The 26,368-nt window shown below is 46.6% G+C and overlaps 2 protein-coding genes across 7 annotated transcripts in view; both read right to left on the reverse strand.

Annotated features, from left to right (window-relative positions):
- TC2N (tandem C2 domains, nuclear) overlaps positions 1 to 8,335 on the reverse strand; it is an 89,866-nt gene extending 81,531 nt beyond the window's left edge. Inside the window, exon 1 of the mRNA XM_001145068.8 lies at positions 8,061 to 8,335. The gene's annotated coding sequence lies outside the window, so the exon portion shown is untranslated. The remainder of the gene's footprint in view (positions 1 to 8,060) is intronic.
- Positions 8,336 to 10,209: 1,874 nt separating this feature from the next.
- Positions 10,210 to 26,368, reverse strand: part of FBLN5 (fibulin 5) — a 79,003-nt gene continuing 62,844 nt past the window's right edge. For 4 of the 6 annotated variants that reach the window (XM_054665795.2, XM_063793084.1, XM_001146061.8 and 1 more), the window contains 4 exons: positions 23,788 to 23,910; positions 22,090 to 22,216; positions 18,295 to 18,490; positions 10,210 to 11,185 (listed from right to left, as the gene is read on the reverse strand). In XM_054665795.2, coding sequence (XP_054521770.1) covers positions 11,024 to 11,185; positions 18,295 to 18,490; positions 22,090 to 22,216; positions 23,788 to 23,910 — 608 coding nt within the window. In that variant the 3' untranslated portion in view covers positions 10,210 to 11,023. Of the gene's footprint in view, positions 11,186 to 14,296; positions 14,476 to 18,294; positions 18,491 to 22,089; positions 22,217 to 23,787; positions 23,911 to 26,368 lie in introns of all 6 variants that reach the window. The other 2 variants (XM_024348867.2, XM_024348866.3) reach the window with 1 other exon arrangement.

The following is a 26,368-nucleotide window of genomic DNA, read 5'->3' on the forward strand; positions in this document are numbered from 1 at the left end:
TTATTTGTCCAGCTGTGTAATTAATATCTATGCATTTAACTGTATGTAAATCTTACCTTAACAAAACATAAAAATTAAAAAAAAGAAGTAAGTTTAAAATGACATTCACCTTTCCCCTCTACCAAAACTCCTCCTCCTGAGGTCTTTAGCTCACCTCAGGGTGTGCCTTGGCTCCCTAAGCCTCTGTACCCGATCAATCACCAAGACCTATTGATTCCACCCATTCCACTTCTCCTGAAGCTTTCCCCTTCTCTGCATTTTCCCATCATCACATTCTACTCAACCTATTGACACTGACCACCTACTATGGGCCAGGCACTGTGCTAGGCTGTAAGTCTACATTAGGAACAACACACAAATAGTATCATGCAGGAGTTTGCATTTAGAACCCCAGGTGGAAACTACACCACAGGGGCACTGGTAATACAGCAGAAGTGACTCCCTCTACACAGGGGTGGGGGCTTGGTGGGCTGCACAGACCACAGAGGTCAGGGATGGCTCTGGAAAGTTCCTAGAGAGGCTGATCTCTGTGGAAAGATGAATAGGCATTTGCCAAATGGGCAAAGAGAAGAACTGCATTCCAGCCAATGAGAAGAGCTCAGACAGGAGCAGCTGGAGGGAGTACATAAGCCATTCTGGTTTGTTGGGGATGTGTTTGTTTCTCCAAGAATTTGGTCTAAAGGAGGGGAAAGTGGTAGGAGCTGGAACTGGAGCAGCAGGCAGGAACCAGATCACGGAAGGTTTTGTCAATCCTATCCAGGAGTTTGAATCTTAACCTGTGGGCAGAGGGAATGTCAGTAGGGTTCTAAGTAAGGACCTAGTCAGCCTTACTCTTTAGAAAGATCGCTTTAGAAATAATGTCTCTTATGTGAACAACTGCAATTATTTTTCTTAATTCTCATCTCCCCTCCCTCCATACACCATTTCCAAAGTAGAAAACAAGATGATGTGTCTTCCCTAATTAAAAATCAAAACAAAATTAAAACCTCACCACAGCTTCCAATAGCAGACAGCAGCAATTCCAGACTCCAAGGAAAATTGTTCCTGGGGATGTTAATTTTTGTTATGGGGGGCTGGGGAAGGGGGGGAATCATTTCCTTGCAAAAAAAAAAAAAGTTGGATTAACCTTTATACAAAATTAAGCAGGTTTTCTTTTCATTGCAGGACTTCTCAGAGCCTTCAGTTTTCTAAAATCAACTGTGACTGTTTAAAAAGGGGATTCAGCATTCAAATCCCCAACTTATTAAACTAGTGAGCTCCTTGATCTTGGAGCATTGATTAGCATCTTCATGGGCTAGTCTTCTGTGAAATGCTGACCTGCACAATATGAAGTCCAAACTCAACTAGGTGAATAGTCTTGTGAATAATCTAGCCTCAACTTTTATCCCTTCCTGACATACACACACACATCCTTGTATCCTCTGTTCCAACCACACTGGTCTTCTTACTGCCCTTCCCCTCTTTCTATGCTTGAGGAATTCTGGGTCATCCTTTAAGCCATAGCCAAATAGCAACTCCACTGTGAAAAAGTGGTCTGTAGTGAGGGTTGCAGAGATACAGGTTGGTCTGAATCAAGGCTACTGTCCATGAAACCCTCTATGCAGTACGTGGAAATTGTTTGGATGAATAACTCTGTAATCTGCGAATCTGTGAAGAGGGCTGGACTACATTTTACAAAGCAATTAAGGGTTCTTTGTGACTGGCAAAGAGACTCTGGCCTCTGGAGACTGCACTGTCCTGTATTTAAAGAAACTTCAGTTTTTCCCAGCCTCTCTGCTGTAGATTACATGAAGAACAGAAGCATCATGTCAAGCCGCTGGATACCATAATGGAGTGGGACAAAGGGAGTGCTGGAAAGATGTTTTGAAGTCCATGTTTGGGAATGAGTGGAGGTAGCCTGGATCTCCGACAAGGGGTACTGGAATGAAGGAAATTGATTCTAGGATGGAGAGACTGGAAATCAGAAAGATCAGAGAATGAATCCTCAGAAGAACAGCCACAAGAAAGTACCATGTTCACATAAGTTGATACAGATACTTTCTTTTTTAAAGCAGGAACAGGAAGAGGGCAAGTAACAACAACAACAAAAAGCTATGGCTTTGCTCAGGAAGAGTTGTTCTAGAGACTGCTTCTGTGTGCTAAGGAGAGAAGAAAAGAGGAATTTAAGGCAGAAGAAGTAATAATGCATAAAAAGCTTTGTGCTTTGTCCCTTGGACCCAGCTTTGCTTTCATTGGACAGGACCTAACCCTGACTACTGCCTTCCAACTTTGGGATGGAGAACAGACGGAGGGGAAGGTGGGCCAGTGCAGAGAAAGAAAGAAGAGAGAGAAGAGAGGCAGGGGAAGAAACAAGAGGAGGAAGTGGAGGGAAGCAAAGGGGTCACCAGCTCTTATGCAGAAGTAAACAGGAGCTGGACATGATGGCTGATGCCTGTAATCCCAGCACTTTGGGAGGCCAAGGTGTGTGGATCACTTGAGGTCAGGAGTTCGAGACCAGCCTGGCCAACATGGTGAAATCCTATTTTTACTAGCCAGGTCTGATGGCGGGTGTTTGTAATCCCAGCTACTTGGGAAGCTGAGGCAGAAGGATCGCTTGAGCCTGGAAGGTGGAAGTTGCAGTGAGGCAATATTGTGCCACTGCACTGCAGCCTGGGTGACAGAGTGAAACCATGTCGTTGGAAAAAATATATATATACACGTATATATATGTTTATATATGTATATGTGTATATATGTGTGTGTGTGTGTATATATATGCATTGCATCTGACTCAGCAACTCAATTTTGTAATTTTAACTCATTTAATCAATTGGTCTTAATTTAAATTATAGGCTGGGCATGGTGGCTCACACCTGTAATCCCAGCACTTTGGGAGGCTGAGGCGGGCAGATCACTTGAGCTCAGGAGATTGAGACCAGCCTGGGCAACATGGCGAAACCCCATCTCTACCAAAAATACAAAAAAATCAGCCAGGCGTGGTGGCGGGCACCTGTGGTCCCAGCTACTTGGGATGCTGAGATGGTAGGATCGCTTAAGCCCAGGAGATGGAGGTTGCAGTGAGCTGAGATCACACCACTGCACTCCAGCCTGGGTGACAGAGTAAGACTCTGTCTCAAAAAAAAAAAAAAAAAAAAAAAGAAAGAAAAAAAAAGAAGTAAAGCATGGATTCAGAGTTTGAGCAGGGGAGGAAGAGGAAGAGAAAGAGAATCAGACCCATATCTGCCTTCCTCTTGGTTTTCACCTCAGCCGTCAACAGGTTTGTTGGTCTTTGTTGAACCAGCAAAGGAGCGGAGTGGGGCTGAGGGAAATCTGGTGAAAATTAAGATCAAGAACAGCCTCGAGGCAATTTCCTAGGATGGAAGCCTCCTGCTGCTGCAGATCAAGTGTGAGGAGCACAAGGCACCTTGGCTCAGCATTTGCTGGAAGGAGCCACTTCCTCTCCTCCCTGCGGCCTGCCCCATCCCTGCAGTCACTCCAAATGAGGCAGCCTGCTTCTTTTTGGTGTGCCTTATTGTTCCAAAACTTCTTGGAGTACACCTGGGAACTCTTCACCACCTACTGATGAAAAGTCCCAGCTTTTATGGTGAAAAATGATGTCCCGGATTCTTTTCTTTAATCTCATTGAAGGCCCTAACAAGATAACACATTCCAAAGTTCCAACAGAACAACAACAACAACAAAAGCCAGAAGCAAAGGAGTCTACCTCTCTGTATGACTTCTGAGTTGAAAGGATCTCCTTGACTAACTATGGTTTTACTGAAAGATGTAGATGATGATTTTAATAGTGCCTTTGCTCAACAAAAATGTAGCTGTTACTGGCCCATAGGGCTGCTTCTTAGAAAGACTGGTGTGGAAAGACTGGCTAAGAAAGACTGGCTGTGTGGAAATGCCAGCCTTGGGGCGGAAACCTCCATGAAATCTTTTTAAATGTGGAACTAGAACAAAACAAAATAAGACAAAACAAAACTATGAGGTTACAGCATCACCATAAAGATCTAAGGTATCTACAAATATCATAGCTTGGTTTCAATGACATTACCAAACCAAACTGGAGTGGGCTTGCCCAGCACAGTAAGGCCAAACGTTCATACCAAAGTTTTATAGTGGGAGAAGGAAGGGGATTGATTAGCAAGACACCAAGCAAGGAGAATTGGGCAGCTCACGCCTAAGACCTGACCTCCCCAATGGCTTATAAGCAAGGGTTTCTAAAGGCAGGGGTAAACTTCAGGAAAGTGGAAGTTACAAGCAAAATTGTAAATCGATACATGGAGGTTATACACTGGTTTGGCCTAAAAAGGTGACATAGCTTGAAGTGGGGGGCTTACAAAGTCGTAGGTAGATTCAAAGATTTTTTGATTTGCAATTGGTTAAAGAAGGGAAGTTTTGTCAAAAGACTTGGGTTCAGCAGAAAAGAATGTGGGGTCTGGCCTGTGGGTGTGACTTCCTCCAGGCCCTTCAGGAAAAAGTTTAGAACAAAGAATGGAGGCTGGGCATGGTGGATCACAGCTGCAATCCTAGCACTTTAGGAGGCCAAGGTGAACGGGTCACTTGACGCCAGGAGCTCAAGATCAGCCTGGGCAAAAAAGCGAGACCCCAGACTCCATCTCTACAAAAAAAAAAAAAAAAAAAAAAAAAAAAAAAGCCTGACATGTTGGCACGTGGCTGTAGTCCCAGCTACTCGAAAGGCTGAGGTGGGAGGATCACAGGACAGGAGGTCGAGGCTGCAGTAAGCTATGATTACACCACTACACTCCAACCTGGGCAACAGAGCCAGACCCTGGCAAAAAAAAAAAAAAAAAAAAAAAAAACCAGAATAAAGAACAGAGGTCAGAATTCAGTCCTCAGTTCTCCCTTATCTGAGGTCTGCATGCCAGGGGATCCATTTGGTGGGAGTCTGGGTTTCTGAAAAACAACTCAGGGATATATGTTAAGATGTTACCTTTAGTTTCTGTAGGGAACCAAATATCTCGCAACTCTAACTTCCCTGGCTATTGTTTTAAGTTACTATTACCTTCTTGTTTACCAAGTTGCTCCTTACTTCTTAGGGCTAGCTGGGTGCCTGGAATTTCCCTTGCAGGAGCTCAAGATTTCGCTTTATTTCCATGCTTGTTGGGGAGTGGGGGGAAGGAGGCCCCTAAAAGGGGTCCCTGCTTCATCTCAATGTTGGCTTTTTTGGTAAGTTTTCAGATCAGGGGATGTAGAACATTCACAAATAAAACAATCCACACTCGCTTTAGGGATAAATTATGAATGGTTCGTACATTAAAACTCCAAAGATGCCAAAGCACCTACCCTATTTTAAAGCATAGTAGCTATCGTGATACAAGCCAGTTTTGCAATGTCAAATTCATTCTGAGTAGAAGGTTGGAAACGAAGACTTAGAAAAAAGGAACAGGTTGAAACCAAAACAATCCTACCCAAATGAAAACTTCTTTTAAACAGAATCAAGTCATCCAATGACTCTGTGGCCTTAAATCAATATTAATTAATTTCTCAAATCCTAATAAACAGGTATCATAATGGCACTGTATTTGTATGTGTGTACAATTTACCCTGCCTTCATCTTTTTTTTTTTTTTTTTTTTTTTTTTTTTGAGACAGACTCTCGCTCTGTCACCCAGGCTGAAAGGCAGTGGTGCAATCTCAGCTCACTGCAACCTCTGCCTCCTGGGTTCAAGCAATTCTCCTGCCTCAGTCTCTGAGTAGCTGGGATTATAGGTGTGTGCCACCACTCCCACCTAATTTTTGTATTTTTAGTAGAGACGGGTTTCACCATGTCAACCAGGCTGGTCTTGAACTCCTGGCCTCAAGTGATCTGCCCACTTCGGCCTCCCAGATTACAGGCATGAGCCCCTGTGCCCAGCCCCCTGCCTTCATCTTTACATTATTGCTCAAGAATATCCCAAATTCCCGAAAAAGTCACTGCCTGTCAACATGCAGTTCCCCTCTGAAAGAACACCAAAATGGCAATTCAGTAGATCACTCCTGTGTTGACACCTATTTTCTCACTTTAATGATTTATTTCTCTGATGGCTGCTGGCTAAGATTCATTATTAAGAACCATTAGTAAGTCAAACATTCTAACTGGAGGCTTTCATTCCCGCAAAAGCTACCAAAGTGATAAATTTTGCCTCTGTGCACTCCTTTGTCTTGGAGCCTCTTGGTTTGTTTGTTTGTTTTTTTTTTTTTAAAACATCTTTTAGCTATGTTCAGGGATTCCAACAAAGATATCAGCCATTTGTTAAGTAACAGGACTAAGAAATTTGAAAACAAAAATATCAGCACAAGGAACAATCTGTATATTTGTTTGTAGTTTATAAGCATTGGCCAATTCCAAAATAATGAAGAGATTTGCTAAGTGCTCACTTTTTTTTTCAGATAAGAAAATATTGCATTTAAAGTAAACACAAATTGTATCAAAAAGAAAGAAAAAGTTTATCTAGCATTTATTAGTGTTTCCTTTCAAAATATTTAATAATTCTAAGCAGAGGCAACTTATTCTAAATTTCTAACACATGTCTATAAATTTTCATAAGAATTTTTCTTGTATAAAACAGATGTCTTAATAATTTTTAAAATCTAACTAAAATAATTTTGTGGACCCTGCTACTGCACCTACCACATTATATTCCAGTTTTGTCGTGTATGCTGCATAAACCCCTGGCTAAAGGTGTTATTAAAAAGTTATTAAAGTTTTAGATTAACTTTTTATAAAGTTTTAATAACTTTTTTAAGTTATTAAAAAGTTATTAAAGGTGTTATTAAAAAGGTGTTATTATAAAGTTGTCGGTGGACTGTCTATCCTGTTCATGTCTCTGAATCCAGCAACCGGCTTAACCAAAGTGGATTCTTAACCAAAGTATGTGATCCTCTCAAGACAAAGACCTTTTACAAACAATATTTCATCTGGCAAGAGGGGAGTAGAGGAGAGTTCCTTTGTCAAGTCTTCTCTCTGTGGGTGACCCCGTTGGCTCAGAATGAACAACTTGGGCACATTACAGTAAACACCCAGGCCACAAAAATGCGTTGAAACCACTGAAAATGAAATAATCAGACCTACTTAAATGTTTTTACCATCTGGGCAAATAACACCCCAAGGGCCAAGACTTACCTAAGAAAGTGTCTGAAGTATGTTACCCAAGCCTGAGAGGCAACAGGTAGGTGGATTTTGTGCCAATTAGAAAGTGTTATGATTGGCAAACCACTGCAAAACTCTGAAATTGCAGTGAAATGGAAATGCTGGCTGTCATCCCCAAAGTACATTTCAAGGAATCACAAAACTTCAGAATTAGAAGCAATTGAATGAACGTTTTCACCCATATGAAAGTTGGAAGATGAGGTGGTAACACGAGAGCTTTTGCAGGCGTCCCTACTCTTAATCCTGCACCCCTTCCACCTTGGTACCCTTCATTCTTCAGGACCTGATGGAGTGGTACAAAGCAGAGGTCACTTAACAAGCTCAGCCCAGCTCCTGGATGGGGCAAAGCTGACAAGGAATAGGCACAGGGAGCCTGGAGATCTCAGGGTCCAGGAAACAGCCTGCCCCATTAGAACTGCACAGCAGAGCACAGCACTGGGATCAGAGAGCAGGCTCATCCCCAGTCTTGTACAAAAAATAACATTTGATGATTCCCAAGGGGTAGGTAAAGCAAGTAGCATTTGGGGTTCCAGCAGCCTCTAGAACTGTTTCCCAAATGTTTGGAGCTTGACTTTGCAGTATACACTTTGCCCTGGACTGTTTTTCTCTTAATTTTTAGGCCCAAGTGTATTTTAAGGTAAATGGATCCCACATGCCTCTGGTGCATTTACACTGAACACATCAGACCACATTTTGAAAGCACAGTCTCAGGTCCAAGAAGCCCTTGGAGGCTGCTTTTATGAGCCTCTCTGTGTTTCTTTTCTTAGAAGCAGGAAGCCACATTTTGACACGAACAAATAAAACACAAACCTTAAAGACTCGGATCTGGTTCCAAATGTGGCACCTCTGAAACCAGTGGGTCCTGAAATCATCAAGACAGAAAGCTTCCCAGTTTTCTTTTTGAGAAGTTCATGGAAACTTACCCCTGTGTTCTGTTGAGCCCAGAGGCAGTGGTTCGCAGGTGCTCGGTGCAAAGCTCACGTAAACCTTCAGCATTTCTGATTCCACCTTTCTTCCCAGCCCCTGAGTCTCCCTACACAGCAGGGACCCAGGCTCACTGCTGCCTTCTGGCCTTTGCTTTTCGGAGCCGAGCTGAGTGAGTCCCAAGGGAATCACCCTCTGTTTTATAAGCTTTGAAACCAGAGCATCCTGAGCCATTTGTTGCTGGTGTGATTGCTAACACCACTTGACCCTGACTGAAGAACCACAACTAGGCATGGTTTAGATGTGCTTAGTTAGAGAAAAAAATAACCACAGCCAACAGCAAAGTGAGGTGTGTGGTGTGGGTGTGAGAAATGCTCTTGGGGTGAGGAGGGAGGACTTGCAGCTTCTTGGATGCTACAGGGAGTGGAACATGCTGTTTCCCTCCACTGAAGGCCTAAGATACTACTAAGTGGAACAGGAGAATTCCCTGGCCCCCTCACAGGATGTGCAACAGGGGTGTGGCTCTCTCTTCAGCCACCCCAAGCTAAAACCCCTTATGGGAAGGGGAGCACGCAGACAGGCAGGTGCAGGAACCAGGGTGAGCACTTTTGGGCCCCAGCCCCATGACAGCATCCCGGGGTCGGTGTCTGTGACTTCCAAAGCCCGAGTAGGCACTGAAACAGTGCAATCTTTCAGCCTTGCCATCCGTGGACAGCTTAAGCGTTAACCAGCTTAGTGGACCCTCTCCCTTTTTGCCAGGGCAGAGGGCCAGTGTGACAGTTTCCTGTATCCCGAGCTCTTGTCCAGCATCCCGGAAGAATCAGGTCACACATGGATTTGCAGGATGAATGCAGGGGTTTTATTGAGTGGTGGAGGTGGCTCTAAGTAGGATGGATGGGGAGCTGGACAGGGGATGGAGTGGGAAGATGATCTTCCCCTGGAGTTTGGCCATTCAGTGGCCAGTTTTCAGATCGTCTCCAGTCGAATTCCTCCCAATGTTCCTTCTCTTCTCTCCTTCTTTGCCGTGCTTTTCTGCCATTCATGTCTGCTCATCTTCTTGTCTCCCCATCTGCTTCTGGAGCCTGGAGCCTGGGGTTCAGGGTTTATATGGGTACAGGATAGGGGACATGGCAGGCCAAAAGGCAACTTTTTAGGGATGAAAACAGGAATGCCTGTCCTCATTTAGGGCCATGGGTACCCAGGCTTGAGGGTGGGGCCTTTGCCAGGGAACCACCCTCTTCTACCCAGTATTTCCCTGTCTCCTGTCCATATCACAAGGATCTGTGGAATGCCTACTAAGACTAGGGGTCCAGGGCACAACTCCTGATAGGCACTGTGGGGGTCCTTAATGAATACCTCACCAACAGGTAGGATGGGGGCACCCTCAGATGGATCTGTAGACTCCACCTCAGCTACCAGGGAGTGTACTTTTTTCCTGAAGCCTTGGGTTGATTCCTGGGATGGGACATAAAGACAGCCATCCCAACCTGTTCTCCTGTGACTTGCAATGTTGACTCTCTTGGCCCCTGCACAGGGTTCTAAGACTTGAAGGATGTCCAGAGGCCCTGACCAGGAAAAGAATAATGAATCCTACAATGAGCAGAAAAGACATTGAGGGCAAGGCAGCTAGGGCTCCAGCCCCATCTGTCCACCTCTCTTTCTAGGGTTTATAACAATACGTTCTCAACTCTGGCTACGTAGTCAAGTTTTCAGAAATCCTGATGGCCGGGCCCTACCTAAGCCCAATGACATCAGAGTGTCTGGGGGCATGTCCCGGGGAATCAGTCTTTCCTCCAAAGTTCTACTGGTTATCCGTCTATGCAGCCAGGGTTGAGGGCCACTGGTTTAAAATAACTTGAATACATTCCTGTTCTGCAGGAGCACCAGAAATAATCTACGTAAGAGAAGGATTGTTGGTTGTTTTCTAATCAGATGAAACAGGACTCAGGGATGATGCCTCCCCCTAACTTCCCCACCACCCCTATTTCTCTGCCCCACCGCCCCCCTCCCATCAATTTGCCAGAGTCACAGATAATGCCCTAGCTCTCTGGAGAGCTTTCTAAGCCAGCGCACAATAAACAGGTTTAAGCAGAACTAGAACCCCAAAGGCTGACTCGTCTATGATGTCAAAATGAACCAAACACAAGCTCTCTTCAAATATTTAATCAGTTTGGAGACCTCTGCCTTCCAATCCAATTGGGTAAAAATTCTAAAGAAAGCAAGATTAAGGGGTCCTCAAAGAAAACATTGGGCTAAAATGGAGAGGAGACTGGGTTTGGGAAGACAGAACATAGCATGTGTCTGAAGGCCTTTTGAAGGAATTCTACGACATATTTTTTAAAAATACTCAAAATGAACAAGACAGAATTAAACCATTATACAAATTTAAGGACAACTGAAACTTCTTTTATGGTTGAAAAATACCAGGCATGGTTTTGAAACACATTCTCTAAAAACCCTTCGATCCTGCTGTGGTTTGTTTACATAGCCTTCTCTGTGTACGCAAAAAGCAAACTAGCTACTCCCAGGGTTCCCCGCCAGCTCCCGGGTCTTTGCAAAGCAGTAACACAGTGAGAGAAGGAGTGGAAGAGGTGAACAAGTGACAGCAAGCTGTTCACAGTCTTTGAACATAGACTCAGACCCCCGCAAACCTAATCTATTTTCTTTGAAAACAGTGGAAATAAACTGAAGGCCTTGAAAATTCACCAACAATCTTCTATCAGGGGAGCAATGATAATACTTTTTGATAACTGCGTCTTAGGAACTGGGGGTGGCAAGTCCTGCAGGGTGACAGGTCTGCAATAGTACAGGTGAGAGTCAGGAAGTCGGGGCTGACTCTTCGGGGAAACGTTCAGCAGGAAATGCCTAACGTCTGTGTCGCTCTCACTCTCTCTGTTATTTCCTCTCTTCTCCTGTCCCTTGGTGCCAATGAGAGGCAGCGTCGGAGGCTCCAGCCCGAGGCTCAGAATGGGTACTGCGACACATATATCCGCAGTCGGATCACGGAGCTGCCTCTGAAGTTGATGACAGTGTTGACAGTGATCATTTCCAAGTCCAGCTGGATTTCCCGGGGCCCTTTGATGGGGCGTGTCATCACCAGGGTGGCACTGATGGGGCCCGTTTGCTATGGACAGAACCGGGGGACACCAGTGAGAAAAGGCCTGCATGGTGGCCCTGCAGCCCCACCTGGGCGCTCCCTTGCCTCCGTCAGTCAAACTGGCACCCCCTCGGTGCCTCAACTGTGCCATGCTCTTTCCCTGGCTTTGCCCACACTCCACCTGGTTCTTTTCTGCAAACCCTTCAGGTCTCATCTGAAAGGTCACTTCCTAAGAGGAGCCTTCTCTGTTTCCCCAATCTAAGTCAGGTCCCCCTGCGACCTCTGCCGCTGCAGCCTTTACTTTGTATAGGATGGAAAGCATTTATGACCATGTATGATTGTCCACACTGTCTACCTGATCCATGTCTGATATCTAGGCTCCCACTAGGCTATGAGTTCTGTAAGAACAGGTACTGGGGTCAGGCTTTTCACCACTGAGTCCCCCTAGAACCCAGCATGGTGCCTTGAACACAGAAGGTGTTCAGAAAATATATATTGAATGATGAACGAATCATTGATTGAAACTTCTACATGGCTTAGGGCTGTCACTTCACCCCTCTGGGGTTCATATCTCAAATGAGGGTTTGGCATTGAGTACACATGGACACAAAGAAGGGAACAACAGGCACCAGGGCCTGCTTCAGGGTGGGAGGCAGGAGGAGGGAGGGGATCGAAAAACTACCTACTGGGTACTATGCTTATTACCTGGGTGATGACATCATATGTACACCAAACTCCTATGACACAGTAATTTATCTATACAACCAACATGCACATGTACCCTTGAAAGTGGAATAAAAGTTTTAAAAAACGTTTTTGAGGAAAAATAAAATGAGGGTTTGGACCAGATCAGTAATTAAAAAAAAAAAAAAAAAAAAGGCATCAAAAGCTACTGGAACTTTTTTTTTAAACTAACAATTCCAGGGGCCCATTCCAAGATTTTCTATGTCAGTATATTTTTAGGTGATGCCTGGGAAAGGTGGAATTTAAGAACCCCCCTCTAGACACCCTAGAGTCATCTCCAGCTTCACCATTCTGTAACCTGATCACTGTGGTCCTAACAATTTCACGTGAACTCTCTCCTCCACTGAGTCTTTTTCTAAAACTTTCAAGGAGGAAGGCAGAGAGGAATGACATCAACTGAGCACCCATCAAGTGTGAGGCACTCTTCTAACCATGTTTATGTACATCTGCTTATTTAATCCTCATAAAATGGCCAGGCACCATGGCTCACAACTGTAATCCCAGCATTTGGGAGGCCGAGGTGGGCGGATCACTTGAGGCCAGGAGTTGGAGACCAGCCTGGCCGATATGGTGAAACCCCGTTTCTACTAAAACTAGAAAAATTAGCAGGGCATGTTGGCAGGTGCCTGTAATCCCAGCTACTTGGGAGGCTGAGGCACAAGAATTGCTTGAACCTGGGGGGCAGACGTTGCAGTGAATAGAGATCGCACCACTATACTCCACCCTGGACAACGGCGAGACTCCAGCTAAAAAAAAAAAAAAAAATTCTCATAAAACCCTGAAAGGCCTTGCCACTCAAAGTGTGGTCCCTGGACCAGCAGCATGGGCATCACCAGGGAGCTTCTTATAAATGCAGAATCTCAGGGCTAGGATCTACTGAGCCAGAATCTGTAGCTTAACACAATCCCCAGGGCTTTGTGTGCACATTAAGTATTGAGAAATATTGATCTAAAAGCACAGGACCCAGGTGGGGGGGCCCTGGCTGTCCTTGTCTAAATGCTGTATGAAAGGTATGACTCATTACTTCCCCGTTTTATAAGTAAGCAAACTAAGGTCCCATGAGGTTAAATAATTGCTTAGGGTTACCCAGCTAGTCTTGGGCAGAGCCAAGGGCTTCCATTCAGGTATTTCTGACCCCAAGCCCCAGGCTTTTTTCACTGCACAGCAGGTATCAGAAGAGGCTGATGTGTGTTTCACTTCTTCCTAGCACCCACCTAATGAGAGATGCTCACGGTCAGTGCAAGGGACAGATATTGGCACTGTTAGAGGAAACAGCGTGAAGAAGAAAAGGGATGGGCTGGACAATCACTTCCCATACACTGCAGAGCCCAGCCCTGTGCCCAGAAGCTGAAAGCAACAGTCTCTGCAAAATAAAGGAACCTAGCTGGTTTAAAGCTACACTAGATGTTTTATCTGTCTCCATAAAAGGAGGGCGCCCCATAAAGCTCTGAACATCCCCAAGACCCACCACAAGTAAGACAAGGGTGGGGCTGGCAGACAGGTGCAGGCCAGGCGCTGGGACCTCCCCTATCCATGAGGCTATCGGCAGCCTGACAGCCACACAATTTCCTCTTGGCACTGGTTCCTCCTGTTCCCGTCAGCATCCACGTTATTGGCACCTCCTCACGCAGAAGATCTCTTGGACTTCCTTGTCAGCCCTTACGAAACCGGAGCCCTGGGCCAGGGCTTCAGAGGGTAAAGCCACACAAGGAAATGCCTGCAGCCTTTACATATACAAATATCTCACCAGCTTTCACTGCGTGAACAAAGACGAAGAGTTGAGAACCCTGAGCTGGGGACAGCCCTCCAGAGGGAGATCTGCAGAGCCCAAGGTCTGGAAGGGAGAAGGGGGCAAGTGCAAACTTCCAAGTTGTTCCTTTGGGCTCTCCTGGTAAATGTCTCCTGAGTACGAAAGAATCCTCAACTATCCCATTTGAAATCCTAGACTCTCCCATTTGGAAGTAACTGCAGAAGCTGGTGAGTCCGGCCTCCACCTGGGTCCACCCTACCCAGAAGCACCTGGAAGAGCTCAAGTACCTGCCACAAGAGCTGAGGACAGCCACCTCCACATTCGGCTTTTAGGGCAGAGCCAGGGCATTAATGAAATAAACCCCTGAGAGCCCGTGGGCATTAGTAGGCTTGGTGGTGCGAAAAGATGAGGAGGAGGAGGATGGTGGCGACAGTGATGACGGTGGTGGTTATGATGCCAGGCATCTGGCTACAACCTTTCCTACACCTCTTAATTAATCTTCACAACCCTATGCTGTAAGTAGGTTAGGGATACTACATAAGGCCACCAAACTACTGCATGGTACTGGACTTTATGGCTCCAAAAATCATGCTTCTAACCACTACACTCTCTGATAAGGTCTCTGTACCTCTCCATTTACTCACCATCCCATGGGTCTTGACTTGACTTGAGAATCGCCACTTTGTGTTGTGTTTGCTAGGTTGTTTTCCCCCTCTCCGCTAAGGTGTGTGTGGGTTCCTCCAGGGCAGAGACCACATCCTGTTTGTTTCTCAACGCTCAGTGCCTGACTTGAAGCCTCATATGCAGTGGTGCTGAATGCACGCTGGTAACGGAAGAATGCACACGAATGACTGAACGCCAGTGGACTTGACCACGCTGGGAGTCGGCTGCCAACAGCCCACCAGCTGTGTGTCTTCTTGGCCCTGATCCCAAACACACTCAGGTTTATTCTAATCAACTTGTGGGATGGCATGGTCTGACCTGTGGCAAGCAGCCACGCTGTAGCAGGCCAGCTTCCATGGGCCCTGTCACTTGATCCACGTGTGTCATGGAGTAAGTGCACTTTGGCACAGTCTGAACCCCATGACCTTGCTCCTTCTTCTGGCCCTAATTATGATCCCCAAGCCACCTGGCCAAAGCCAATCATCAGTCCTCTTTCTAGGGCTCAGTGAGAGACAGGCAGCCAATAAGGCTTATGAATGGGCTTGTGTGTGTGTGTACACGTACGCATGTGGGCATAAGTGTGTGCGTGTGTGCATGCGAGTGTGTGTGGTTTGCCTGCGGGGTGAGATGAAGCTCCTCCCATGTGGTTATAATCAAATCAATGAATCTCAGGGTGTGAGAGCCTGGATGGCCATCCAGCCCCACCTCCCACACGATGCTCCAGTCCCCTGGGTAGCATTCCCAAGCTCTCCATGGCCCAGCAGCTCACAGCCTCCTTGCAACAGTAGCAGCAACAGTAGCAGTGGCCACAACAGTATCTATACAATCATAATTGCTATTTATTGAATACTTTCTATTGTAACCGGATGTTAGACTTTTCTTGTGATCTCCATTTCATCTGAGACCCCAAAGCTGGAAGAGTAGGTAAAGCATACCTCCCCATTCTAAAGAAAAGTATAACAGCACAGATTTTTGGTGCCAGGCTGCTTAGGTTCAAATCCTGCCCTGGTGCTTATTAGTTGTGAGACTAGTCGGGCAGGTTGCTTAGCCCTGTGCCTCAGTGCTCTCATCTGTAAAATCTGGACGATAAAACCATCCTATATCATAGGATTCTTGTGAAGATTAAAGGGTTACTGTATAGAAAGCACTTAGAATAGTGTCTGGCACATACAGGCACTATACACAGCTTGCTGCTGATGCTGTGTGTGGAGTTATTGGGGTTATACAGGACTTACAAAGCTGTGATCCAAAGCCAGATGTTTCCCTCATTCTGTCACCCCCTCCAACCTACATACATACTTTTTTGTTTGTTTGTTTTTGTTTTTAGAGACAGGGTCTCGCTCTGCCACCCAGGCTGGAGTGCAGTGGTGCAATCACAGCTCACTGCAGCCTTGAACTCCTGGATTCAAGTTATCTTCTCATCTCAGCCTCCAGAGTAGCTGTGGTTACAGGTCATGCCACCACACCTGGCTAATTTTTTAATCTTTTTTTGTAGAGACAGGGTCTCACTATGTTGCCCAGGCTGGACTTGAACTCCCGGGCTCCAGGGATCCTCCCACTTCAGCCTCCAGAGTAGCTGGGATTACAGGCATGAGCCCCTGTGCCCAACTCTACATATATTTTATTAAACACACTTACCAGCCTCCATCTCAATCAAGAGGGGTTTCCAAAAAAAAAAAAAAAAAAAAAAACTGTTCAGAGATGCAGGCCCCTGAAGTTCAAGGATGCAGAAAGTGGTACCAGACTGTCTCCAGGAGAAGTCTGGAGATGTGAGCCCTGAGCTGCCCCACACCATAGAGAGGAACGGGGAATGCAAGGAGCTGATGTTGACATCCTGAAAGGCCCTTGTGTAAGATCTGCTGCCAGGATGCAGTGATACCCTCCACCTCACTACCACCATGGAACATCTGTATGAGACATAGCCCCAGAATTAGGGGCTGAGAGGTTTGGAGTAGCAGGTGACCAACCACAAGCCCTACTGCCCATATCAGGGACTGGTCAGTGTGAAGTCCTCAGGCAAATCTCCAAAAGACCCACAAAAGCATCCTGTGAGAGCAACAGCTTTGGGGTCTCTGCTCCTGAGGGAACACCAATGCCTGGTTACAATGGCTACAATCGGGGAGGAGCCTCACTCTTCCAGCCTTACCCTTTCTACCACCTGCTCCTCCCCCGCCAGCCCTGGAGGAGCCAGGGCCAGCACTACCATTACCGGGAGGGTGACAAGAGGACAGGGCAGAGGCCAACCACACCCCTTGCCTGCTCTGAACTAGGAGACAGGGAGAAACTTCACAGTGGGTAAGAGACAGAGAGGTTGAAGTTTCCAGTTAAACTAGTACAGACTTTTGACGTGAGAGAATGAGACAATCCAACAGAAATGGAACATGCCTGTGAATCCTAGGGAATTGACGTGAGATGTAACCCAGGTGCTCACAGGTTTGATCCAACAGCGTGAGAAAAAGAAAAAGTAATTGACTGTTTCACCCCCACCACCAAACTCCACTTCTTTGATAAAAACAGTATTCCAGATAGGGCACTAAGTGGATAATCTCATCTAATCCTAAAGTCAACACTCATCTAGAGGTCCAGAGAGGTTAGGTCACATCACACAATTGTGAAATTGTTAAACTGTAGAAGACATGGCTCCAGAGCTCACATTAGAATGACTGAGTGGTTTCCCGGGGAGGGTCCCGCAGCTTCAGACAGCATGGACCCTCGGAAAGCCAGCCTTATCCGGAAGATTTCTGTCTTCCTGCCTTGTGGCCCATGACTTCATAGGGCCCAGTCTCTAATGAAAGCATATAAACGCCCATGGACCTTTTCAATATGGCTCCCCACAGTGACCCTGGAAGATCACAGCAGCATCTGTTAGAAATGCAGATTCCTGGGTGCAGTATGCTGGATAGTAGCCCCCAAAAAGATGCAAGTCCTAAATCCTTGGAACCCGTTCCGTTATAAGGAAAAGGGTTTTTTGCAGATGTGATTAAGAATCTGGACAGAGAGATTATCTGGATTGTTTGAATGGGCCCTAAATCTACTCGCAGGTGTCAATATAAGAAGGAGACAAAGGGAGATTTGATACACACAGAGGAGGAAGAGGAGGCAGCGTGACCACAGAGGCAGATATTGGAGTGATGCAGCCACAGTCAAGAAGTGCTGGCGGCCCCCGGAAGCTGGAAGAGATATGGAACGGATTCTCCTCTAGAGCCTCCAGAGGGAGCACGGCCCTGCTGACACCTGGATTTCAGCTCAGTGAAACTGATTTCAGACTCCTGGCTTCCAGAACTATGAGAGAATAAATTTCCTTTGCCTTAAGTCATCAAGTTTTTATTGTTTTTCAGAGATGGGGTCTCGCTCTGTTGCCCAGATTGGAGTACAGTGGTGTGATCTCAGCTCACTGCAACTTCGACCTCCTGGGCTCAAGCAATCCTCCCATCTCACACCACCTCCCCGCCACACCGCCCCAGGTAGCTGAGACTACAGTTGCCTGCCACCATGACCGGCTAACTTTTTTTTTTGTAGAGACAGAGTTTTGCCATGTTGCCCAAGCTGGTCTTGAGCTCCTGAGCTCAGACAATCTGTCCACCTTGGCCTCTCAAAGTGCTGGGATTACAGGCATCAGCCACCATGCCTGGCCTGCATAGGAGGTAGTTAAGAAATACTTGTCACATGGGTTGGTGGAAAAATGGAGACGTGAATGCCTCTCCAACAGAATATTAGGAGAAAAGAGACCTAAGATTGCATCTTGGCCTAACTTCCCATTTCACAGATGAGGATCCTGAGGCTCAGGAGGAGAAGCATCTTTTGCAAGACTACACAGAAAGTGGTGGAAACCAGGACCTTGAACCACACCCTCCACTCTTCTCTCTGCATACCTGTCCCCCTAGCCCCATTCTTATCTGCTTGCATACAGTATGTTCCTAGGAGAGACAGCACAAGGCCACTGTTACAGATGGCGTCCCCACTCCCCACTCCCTCTTACCCGCATGTAAAATTCTCTGCCCTCATTCCCAGATTTGATCTGGAAAATGTAATAGGCCCCAGGGTAGCGGGTCGTGGCTTGCATTTGGAAGATGTCAGCGGGAACGGAGCGTCCTGACACCACGTCCATGTCCCGGTACAAGATGGTAAAGGGCTGGTCTCTGCAGCCAGGGTTCTCAGCAGGACACATACAGCGGCTGTGGAAAGGGAAATCACGTGAGAACTCAAGAAATCCATTCCAGGTGCTGGCTGTGCCTACTTCCTCTCTTAAAACACTGAAAATGAGGCCACCCCATTTTTAGCATCCAAATGCCATAACTGTAGAATGTCTCTGCTCCTGGCTTGAGTCTAAAATCTCTCCAGCATGTAGGCGAGCTCTGTTTCCTAGAGAATGGACTTTTCTCACCAACCAGACATTCTGGCTACTAAATAGAATATAAACCTTAGATCTCTGGTTTTCAGAACATTAGAACATTCTCCAAGATACTTTACATTTGCCACGTAGGCCAAATATGCCACTCCAGCCTGGGCGGCAGAGCAAGACCCTGTCTCAGAAAAACAAAACAAAAAAAAAAAAAGGAAGAAAGAAAGAAATTTTTAAAGTAAGAAACTGGATTAACAGGTCTTGGGGATCCTTGTACATTCTCTATTGTGCTCAGCCCAGTCTGCATGGAATGTTACTGAATCGAATATAATCAAATCTTGTCATTCGATAATTGATAAGCAAGAGTTAGAACTATGTACAAGATGTGACATTGGACATTTTGGAAATTCAATGAATAATAAGATCCTGACCTCAGATAGTTTACTTTCTAATAGGAGAAATAAACCACAGACACAAATATCTCTAATACAAAGCAACTATTAACAGAGTGCCCTAATATAAAATCACTGACTTTTACTACCAAAGAATGCCTGTTATAGACACCCCTTGATTCACCCCTAACACCCCCTTCCTCTGTCTCTGACCCTGCCCTGAGACTCCACCTAGGGGCCAGGGTTCACAATAGGATGAAGATGTCTGTTGAGACGTGCGGTGGTGGCCAACGCTAGGAGTCAACCTTGCTGTGTTTCTGCCACTAACTTCCAGTCTATCCACAAAACCTGTTGGTTCTACTTCCAAAAGAGAGTCCACATCCAACCATCTCCAGTGCCTTCAATGCACTCTTGCCTTCTCGCCTTTGCACATGCTGTTCCTCCTGATCTTCCACTCTCTATTTAGTTAAAGTCAACTCATTTTCCCATTCCAGCCCAAGTGTCATTTTTCAGAGAGGCCTTTGGACTCCTCCATCTAAACCATCCAGCCTACTCTTCCTTTTTATAAATTTCCATTCATTCTGAGCAGAGTATGGTGTCTCATGCCTATAATCCCAGCACTTTGAAAGGCTGAGGCAGGAGGATGACTTGAGCCCAGGAGTTCAAGACCTCTGGCTTTACCAAATATATATATATGCCAGGAGCACTGGCACACACCCATAGTCCTAGCTACTTAAAAGGCTGAGGCAGGACGATTGTTTGAGCCCAAAAGGTTGAGGCTTCAATGAGCTGTGATTGCACCACTGCGCTCCAGCCTGGGTGGCAGAGCAAGTTTCATTTTTTTAAGGCTGCATCAAAATAGCCAAGTCAAAATGTCTCTAGTGCCAAAATGGCCACAATAAAGTATCATGTGCGGCATAGAAAATCATTGTTTCCTAAAAGAAGTTTGGAGGAGGGAGTGATGGCTCCCAGCTGAAGAGGACCACAAACAGCTGGGAGAGGTGGCATCTGAGCTGAAATCTGAAAGATGGGGCAGGTCTGGCTATGTGGAAATGAAAGGAATGCCTTCCATATGGCCGGAAGTATGTGCACACAAGAAGGGAGGCTGGCCATTCCTGGGCACCGGTAAAGGCATGAGCAAGTCCTGTTCAGACTGGCAGGAGCACAGGACACCTGAACTGGACAAGGAGCTGGAAGGGGCTGCCGGAGTCTGACTGGACTGGAGCCTGGAGCGAGGGAGTCACGGAGCATTGTCAGCGTCATGCCAGAGACTCCACCAGTAACTCCAGCTCAGTGCTGCGAGCTGAAATGGGTCAGCTCCCCAGCCACAGGCAGGGGTGGCCTGGAAAAACCCAGAGAGAACCAGGAATAGAAGCTGGGAAGAGCAGCCTGGAGCTCTGCTCTGCCACAAACAGGCCTTACATCGGGGGTCAAAGAGCCCTGTTCTAAAGGGTTGCTTAGTAGCACAGCTCTTAGCAACAAGTGAAGATGTCTCTAAAGGACCCGCCTGTCCCGGCGTTATCCTCTCTTTTGCCAATTTGTTATCAAAGTGGGTACCACTGGTAAGCCATGAATTCCTCTCTTAGAGGCTGTATTCCGAGAGGGCAGGATGGGTGTGTCTGATTCATCCTTTCATCTCCCATGCGGGGGTTTGGTGTTGCTCAAGGGAAGTCAATGTGTGAACATTTGGAAGATAGGAGGCCAAGGAGGAACTGAGATGGTTTAAAAAAGGGATAAAAAAGAAGGAAAAGGAACTCCTACTATGCCAGGAACAGAAAGCCACTGTCCTACTGCATTCACCTTTTGGAAGTTGTCTTCACTTTAATTCTCTCCTCAACTCTAATATTTGCCATCTGGTGATTTAGTAAAATGTTGACCAAGATGACGTCAGAAACTTGATTAGCACCAACGAGAGAACTCTCCAGCACCTCAATACTCAACTCTCCAGCACCTCAATACTCAACTCTCCAGCACCTCAATATTCACGGAGCAGTCCAGGGAGATCGGAAGCATTCATTTCACCTGGGAGCTTGCCAGAAAGGCGGAATCTTGGGCCCCACCCCAAACCCACTGAATCACACTTTAATGAGATCACCAGGTGAGTCCTATGAGTGTTACATTTAGAAGCCAACCTCTGAAAGACCCCGTGTATCCAGAACAAAGTCATTAGAGGGAAGAGGAGATTCTAGAACCCTGACTCAACTCTCGGCTTGGTTAGCTTTCTAGAGAATCTTTGCATAGCTCTGGCATGAGTAGCGGAGTGATAGAGAACTCTGTGTGAGTGTGCGTGTGTGTGTGTGTGTGTGTGTGTGTGTTTTGAGACAGAGTCTCACTCTGTCACCCAGACTGGACTGCAGTGGCACGATCTCAGCTCATTGTACCCTCCTCCTCCCAGGTTCAAGCGATTCTCATGCCTCAGCCTCCTGAGTAGCTGGGACTACAGGCCCGTGCCACCAGGCCCAGCTAATTTTTTTGGTATTTTTAGTAGAGATGGGGTTTCACCATGTTGGCCAGGCTGCTCTCAAACTCTTGAGCTCAGGCAATCCACCCACCTCAGCCTCCCAAAGTGCTGCGATTACAGTCATGAGCCACTGTGCCCAGCCTTGCATGTGTTTCTTACTGTGTGTTGTGGTCAAACATTTTGAAAAATAGTTCTTTCTTGTATGTAGGGATGTGTTTCAGACCCTATAACTTGGAATGGAATGTTTTGCAAACTTTTTGACAACCTACAGTAACACACTTTGCACTGCAAACCAGTAGCACACAAAACTAAAAGATAGGTTTCAAAAAACAATATTGACTCTTGCTATGTGCAATGTACTCTGATATTTTCTATTCCAGTCTGTTCTGTCTATTCTACTCTGTTCTATTCTACACACACACACACACACACACACATACACGCATGAGCACATGACGTAGGTAGTAGGCCAGGTCCCCTGACTTCCTGGCTGGTGCACTCTCTTTCACACCACACCGCCAACCTCCTGAGCCAGGCCCTCATCAGGTTTCTATTCCCCAGGGGGACACCGTGACTTACTTATCACTGATCCTCAGATAAGGCTCCTCACAGCGGATGGGGTCGATGCATTTGAAGCCCCCTTGTAAATTGTAGCACGTCTGCTGCAGGTTGCACGTGTGGTTCCTGTGCTCACATTCGTTGATGTCTGAAATGCAGGGGAGACAAGAAGCGGAGGCAGGGCATTATTGGCCAGGCCAGACACGCGGGGGTGGGGTAGGCTGGATCTTACTACAGAGCTGTACTATCCAATATGGCAGCCACAGGCCATATGTGGCTACTGAGTACTTGGAACGTGGCTGATCCAAATTGAGATGTGCTGTAAGTGGAAAATACACACCAGATTTTGATGACTTAGTACCAAGAAATAATGTGAGCCAAGCACAGTGGCTTACGTCTGTAATCCCTGTACATTGGGAGGCTGAGGCAGGAGGATCACTTGAAGCCAGGAGTTCAAGACCGGCCTGGGCAACAAAGCAAGGTCTTATCTCTTAATTTTATTTATATACATTTTATACATATTTATATATATATATAATTTTTTTAATTTAAAAAAAGAATGTAAAACATCTCATCAATAATTTTTATATTGAAAACATGCTGAAATAATATTTTGGATATACTGCATTAAAGAAAACATAGTAGTAAAAACAGGAGTTCAAGACCAGCCTGGCCAACATGGTAAAATACAAAAATACAGAAATTAGCCTGGCATGGTGGCATGCGCCTGTACTAAAAATACAAAATACAAAAATTAGCCCGGCATGGTGGCATGTGCCTGTAGTTCCAGTTACTTGGGAGGCTGAGGCAGGAGAATTGCTTGAACCTGGGAGGCAGAGGCTGCAGTAAGCCAAGATCACACCACTGCACTCCAGCCTGGGCAACAGAGTGAGACTCTGTCACAAAAAAAAAAAAGAAAAAGAAAAAGAAAAAAAAGAAAGAAAGAAAAGAAAATATACTAGTAAAAGTAATTTTACCCATTTTTTTCTGCTTTTAATGTGGCTAATAGAAAATGTAAAATTACATAGATGGCTCACATCTGTAGCTCACATGATATTTCTATTGCCTGGCACTACTACGGAGAATTCTTGCTTGGCAATGGGATAAGGCAGGTTCAAGGAGGCTGAGAATGGGTCAGTTGCTTCTGCAATGACCCCTCAGTGGGTGGAGCATGGGGCTGGAACCCAGGCTAAGCAGGCAAACAGGAGAAGGCCCACCCCTTTTACAGTCTGGGGTCCCAGCCCTTCCAGGAACAGAGCAGTCAGGTGCATGAGGTCTCCCTGGCAACCATGCTCTAGGAGATCACTTGGAGAAAGGCTAACCAAACTGCCCTCCAGGCCACGTAAGAAAGCCCCGGCTCTGGCCAGGCCATAAAAGTCCTGCTTAGCTCTGGAGCAGTTCTCAGAGGAGCCTCAGAGATCTGCCTGGGGAGGCAGAAAGCCACGCTTAGAGGCTGCCGTCTGCATCTGCAGAGTTCATTACAGAAGTTTAAGTGGCCAATATCCTGGCCAAAGGACGGGTTACAGGGAGGGAAGACACCAGGCCAGGCATCCTGCCCAGAGCTGCCACTATGAGAGCCACCAGCACCCACTCACACCCCCACCCCTGCCACCTTCCCAAAGCTGCACATGATTCCCCAGGTGAGGACATCCAGATGAGCCCCTGAAGCAGCTCCACCTCACACATACACCCCAGCCAGGCCCCTCCGGACAGCCTTACCTTGGCAGCTTCGGTTGTCATCCAGCAGGATGTAGCCTGGAGGGCAGGAGCAGAAGTACGTGCCGGGCTGGTTCACACACTCATGTTGGCAGAGGAACTCAGAGAAGCTGCACTCGTCCATATCTGGGGTGACAAGTCACACCTGCTGTTTGTAATCCCAGTCTACATGGGGATGGGAGCTTAGTGGCCATCTACTCCAACTCTCACACTGTCTTGATACATACAATGGCTTTACTGCCAAGAAGCTGTCAATTCACTTCTCCAGCACTTCTAGCAATGGAGAGCTCACTACCTACTGAGGATAACCATTGATATTTGTACAGCTGTAATTGTCAGAAAATTATTTCCTACATGGAGCTGAAATCCACCTCCATCGAGCTTCCAACATCTGCCTCTCATTCAGCTGCACCTTCCATTCTTTATAAACCTATTTCACCATGTAGGGGAATCCACCCTCCACCTCTGACCTGCCCAAGGGGCTGAGATTTCTTTGCCCACTGGGATTTTCTGGCGGTTTCCCAAAAAAACATTCCCTGGCCCTAGAGGGCCCTCTGAAGGGGCAACTTTCGCAATGCCAACTCCCCTCCAATCACCTCTTTCCCCAACTTCAGGAACAATATTGTTCCTAAAGTCACAATTAAGGGACATATCCAAAAGGCCAGGATTTTAATTATATTAAAACTTCACTGTGTAAAAAAAAAAAAAAAACACAAACGAACACAAAAACAGAAACAAACAAAAAAAACTGCCTGAAAGAGAAAACTCCGGAGTGGTGAGGGATGGGCAGGGATATAATTTTTCTCTTTGTGGCCCGCCTACCTCGGATCCTCCCTGGGACAATGGAAGCAGCAGCTTCCAGCCAGCCTGACGTGGAGGGGAGCCCCTGTCCATGTGATTTACAACTCATCCGCATGGGCTATGGCGGTTGATGCAGATGCAGAAGCAGACGTTCCAGAAAAGCCAACTCTTCATCACACACAGAGTTTGGCAACAGAGCCCCTGTTTGAGCCTCATTCGATAAGCATGCCAAAGAAAACATGTTGTTCTTGCATTTGTTGTTTCCCAAAAACTTGCTTTCACTAGTTTCCCCATGTGACATGTCCTCGGATTACTCTCTCACTCACAGACCACTGGTGGCTGGAGTCACCCAGAGAGGGTGTCAACGCAAAAGAAGCTGCCTCTCCACCATCAGATAATTCCGGGTGTTACACGCCTTGTGCCTCTCACATCCCAGAAGGAAAAACTCCTTCCTGTCTCTCTCAGGGGTCCTCAGGTGATGGGTTATCAGCCAGCAGAATTAGGATGCTGATTTGAAAAGTCACGTGTGCTCAGGTAATATCTGATTTGCTTGTGCCTCCCCACCTCCCCTAGAAGCCTTGTAGAGCCCCGGGTCTCTGGCTCCAGCCCATCATAACTGAGTGTCCTATTTTATTTCCAAGTTTGTAGATTCCACTCGTACTTTCAGTAGAGTAGTAGTGATGTCTGTCAATCCCTGAGGCTCCCTATATGCCAAGCAGTGGGTTAAATGCTTTACATGCCTCCTCTTATTTAATTCTCACCTCAACCCCATGAAGGAGGTGCTATCACTCTCCATATTTTACAGAAGAAAAACTGAGGCTTACAGAGGTTAGCTGACTTGACCAAGTTCACAGATAACCAGTAAGGAGGAAAGCTGGGACTTGAACCCAGCCTCTAGATCCTACACTTAGAAACACGACACTGTAACGTCTCCCTGAGTAACTGTGCTGAGGGATCAGCGGAGCTGGGGAGCCCTGAGGTTGGGGCAAGCACCCAAGCAGGGTTAGCTCCAGGGCAGATGGAGAGCATAGCACCCACTCCCAACTCCCACTGGGCAGGGAGGGGCTGTAACAGACCCTACTCGGTTTATCTTTGGGTCTGCAATTCCCAGACTTTGCTTAGGGCTGTGGCTCCACCCTCCAGTGGAAAGCTGAAATACAAGCCCAGTTTCTGGCAGGGAGCATGTATTAGGCCACTTTCACTCCTCCACATGAGAACCCACCATGGTTTCCAGGAACAGCTCAGCTTAGCAAATCCCTGAGAGACAAGGCTAGGAGGGGTCTGGGGCTACACGGAGAGGCCACCCCAGCCGTGATAACACAGTGAGGATAACAGTGCCTGCGGAAATGGAGAAGTGCAGAAAGGGGTTAAGTAGGAAGGTGCAGAAACAGACTCTCTCCATCACCCTGTTATCCTGGGCCAGTCTGCTCTAGAAAGCCTATATATCCTGGGGTCACACCAAGTCTTCAGGAGGGTGTGCATCATGGAGAACATGGAGGACAAGTTGGCCATTTGGGGCAAAATGAGTCAACTGAAAATCTTGGCCAAATCGGCATGGATGTAAGCTTCTCAAGAAGCCAAAAGTCTCTTACACCTACACTTAGGGAAGATAAATTAACATGTAATGACTAAAACTCCACTGTGTCCAAAAAAAACCTCCTTGAAAGAGAGAAGTCCAGAGTGTTGTGGGGTAGGCAGGAATATTTGTCTCTCAGTGGCCCGCCTACCTTGGATCCTCCCTGGGACATGGGAAGCAGCAGCTTCCAGCCAGCCTGGAACCAGC

The sequence above is a fragment of the Pan troglodytes genome, chromosome 15, assembly GCF_028858775.2.
Source record: "Pan troglodytes isolate AG18354 chromosome 15, NHGRI_mPanTro3-v2.0_pri, whole genome shotgun sequence".
NCBI lineage: Eukaryota > Metazoa > Chordata > Mammalia > Primates > Hominidae > Pan > Pan troglodytes.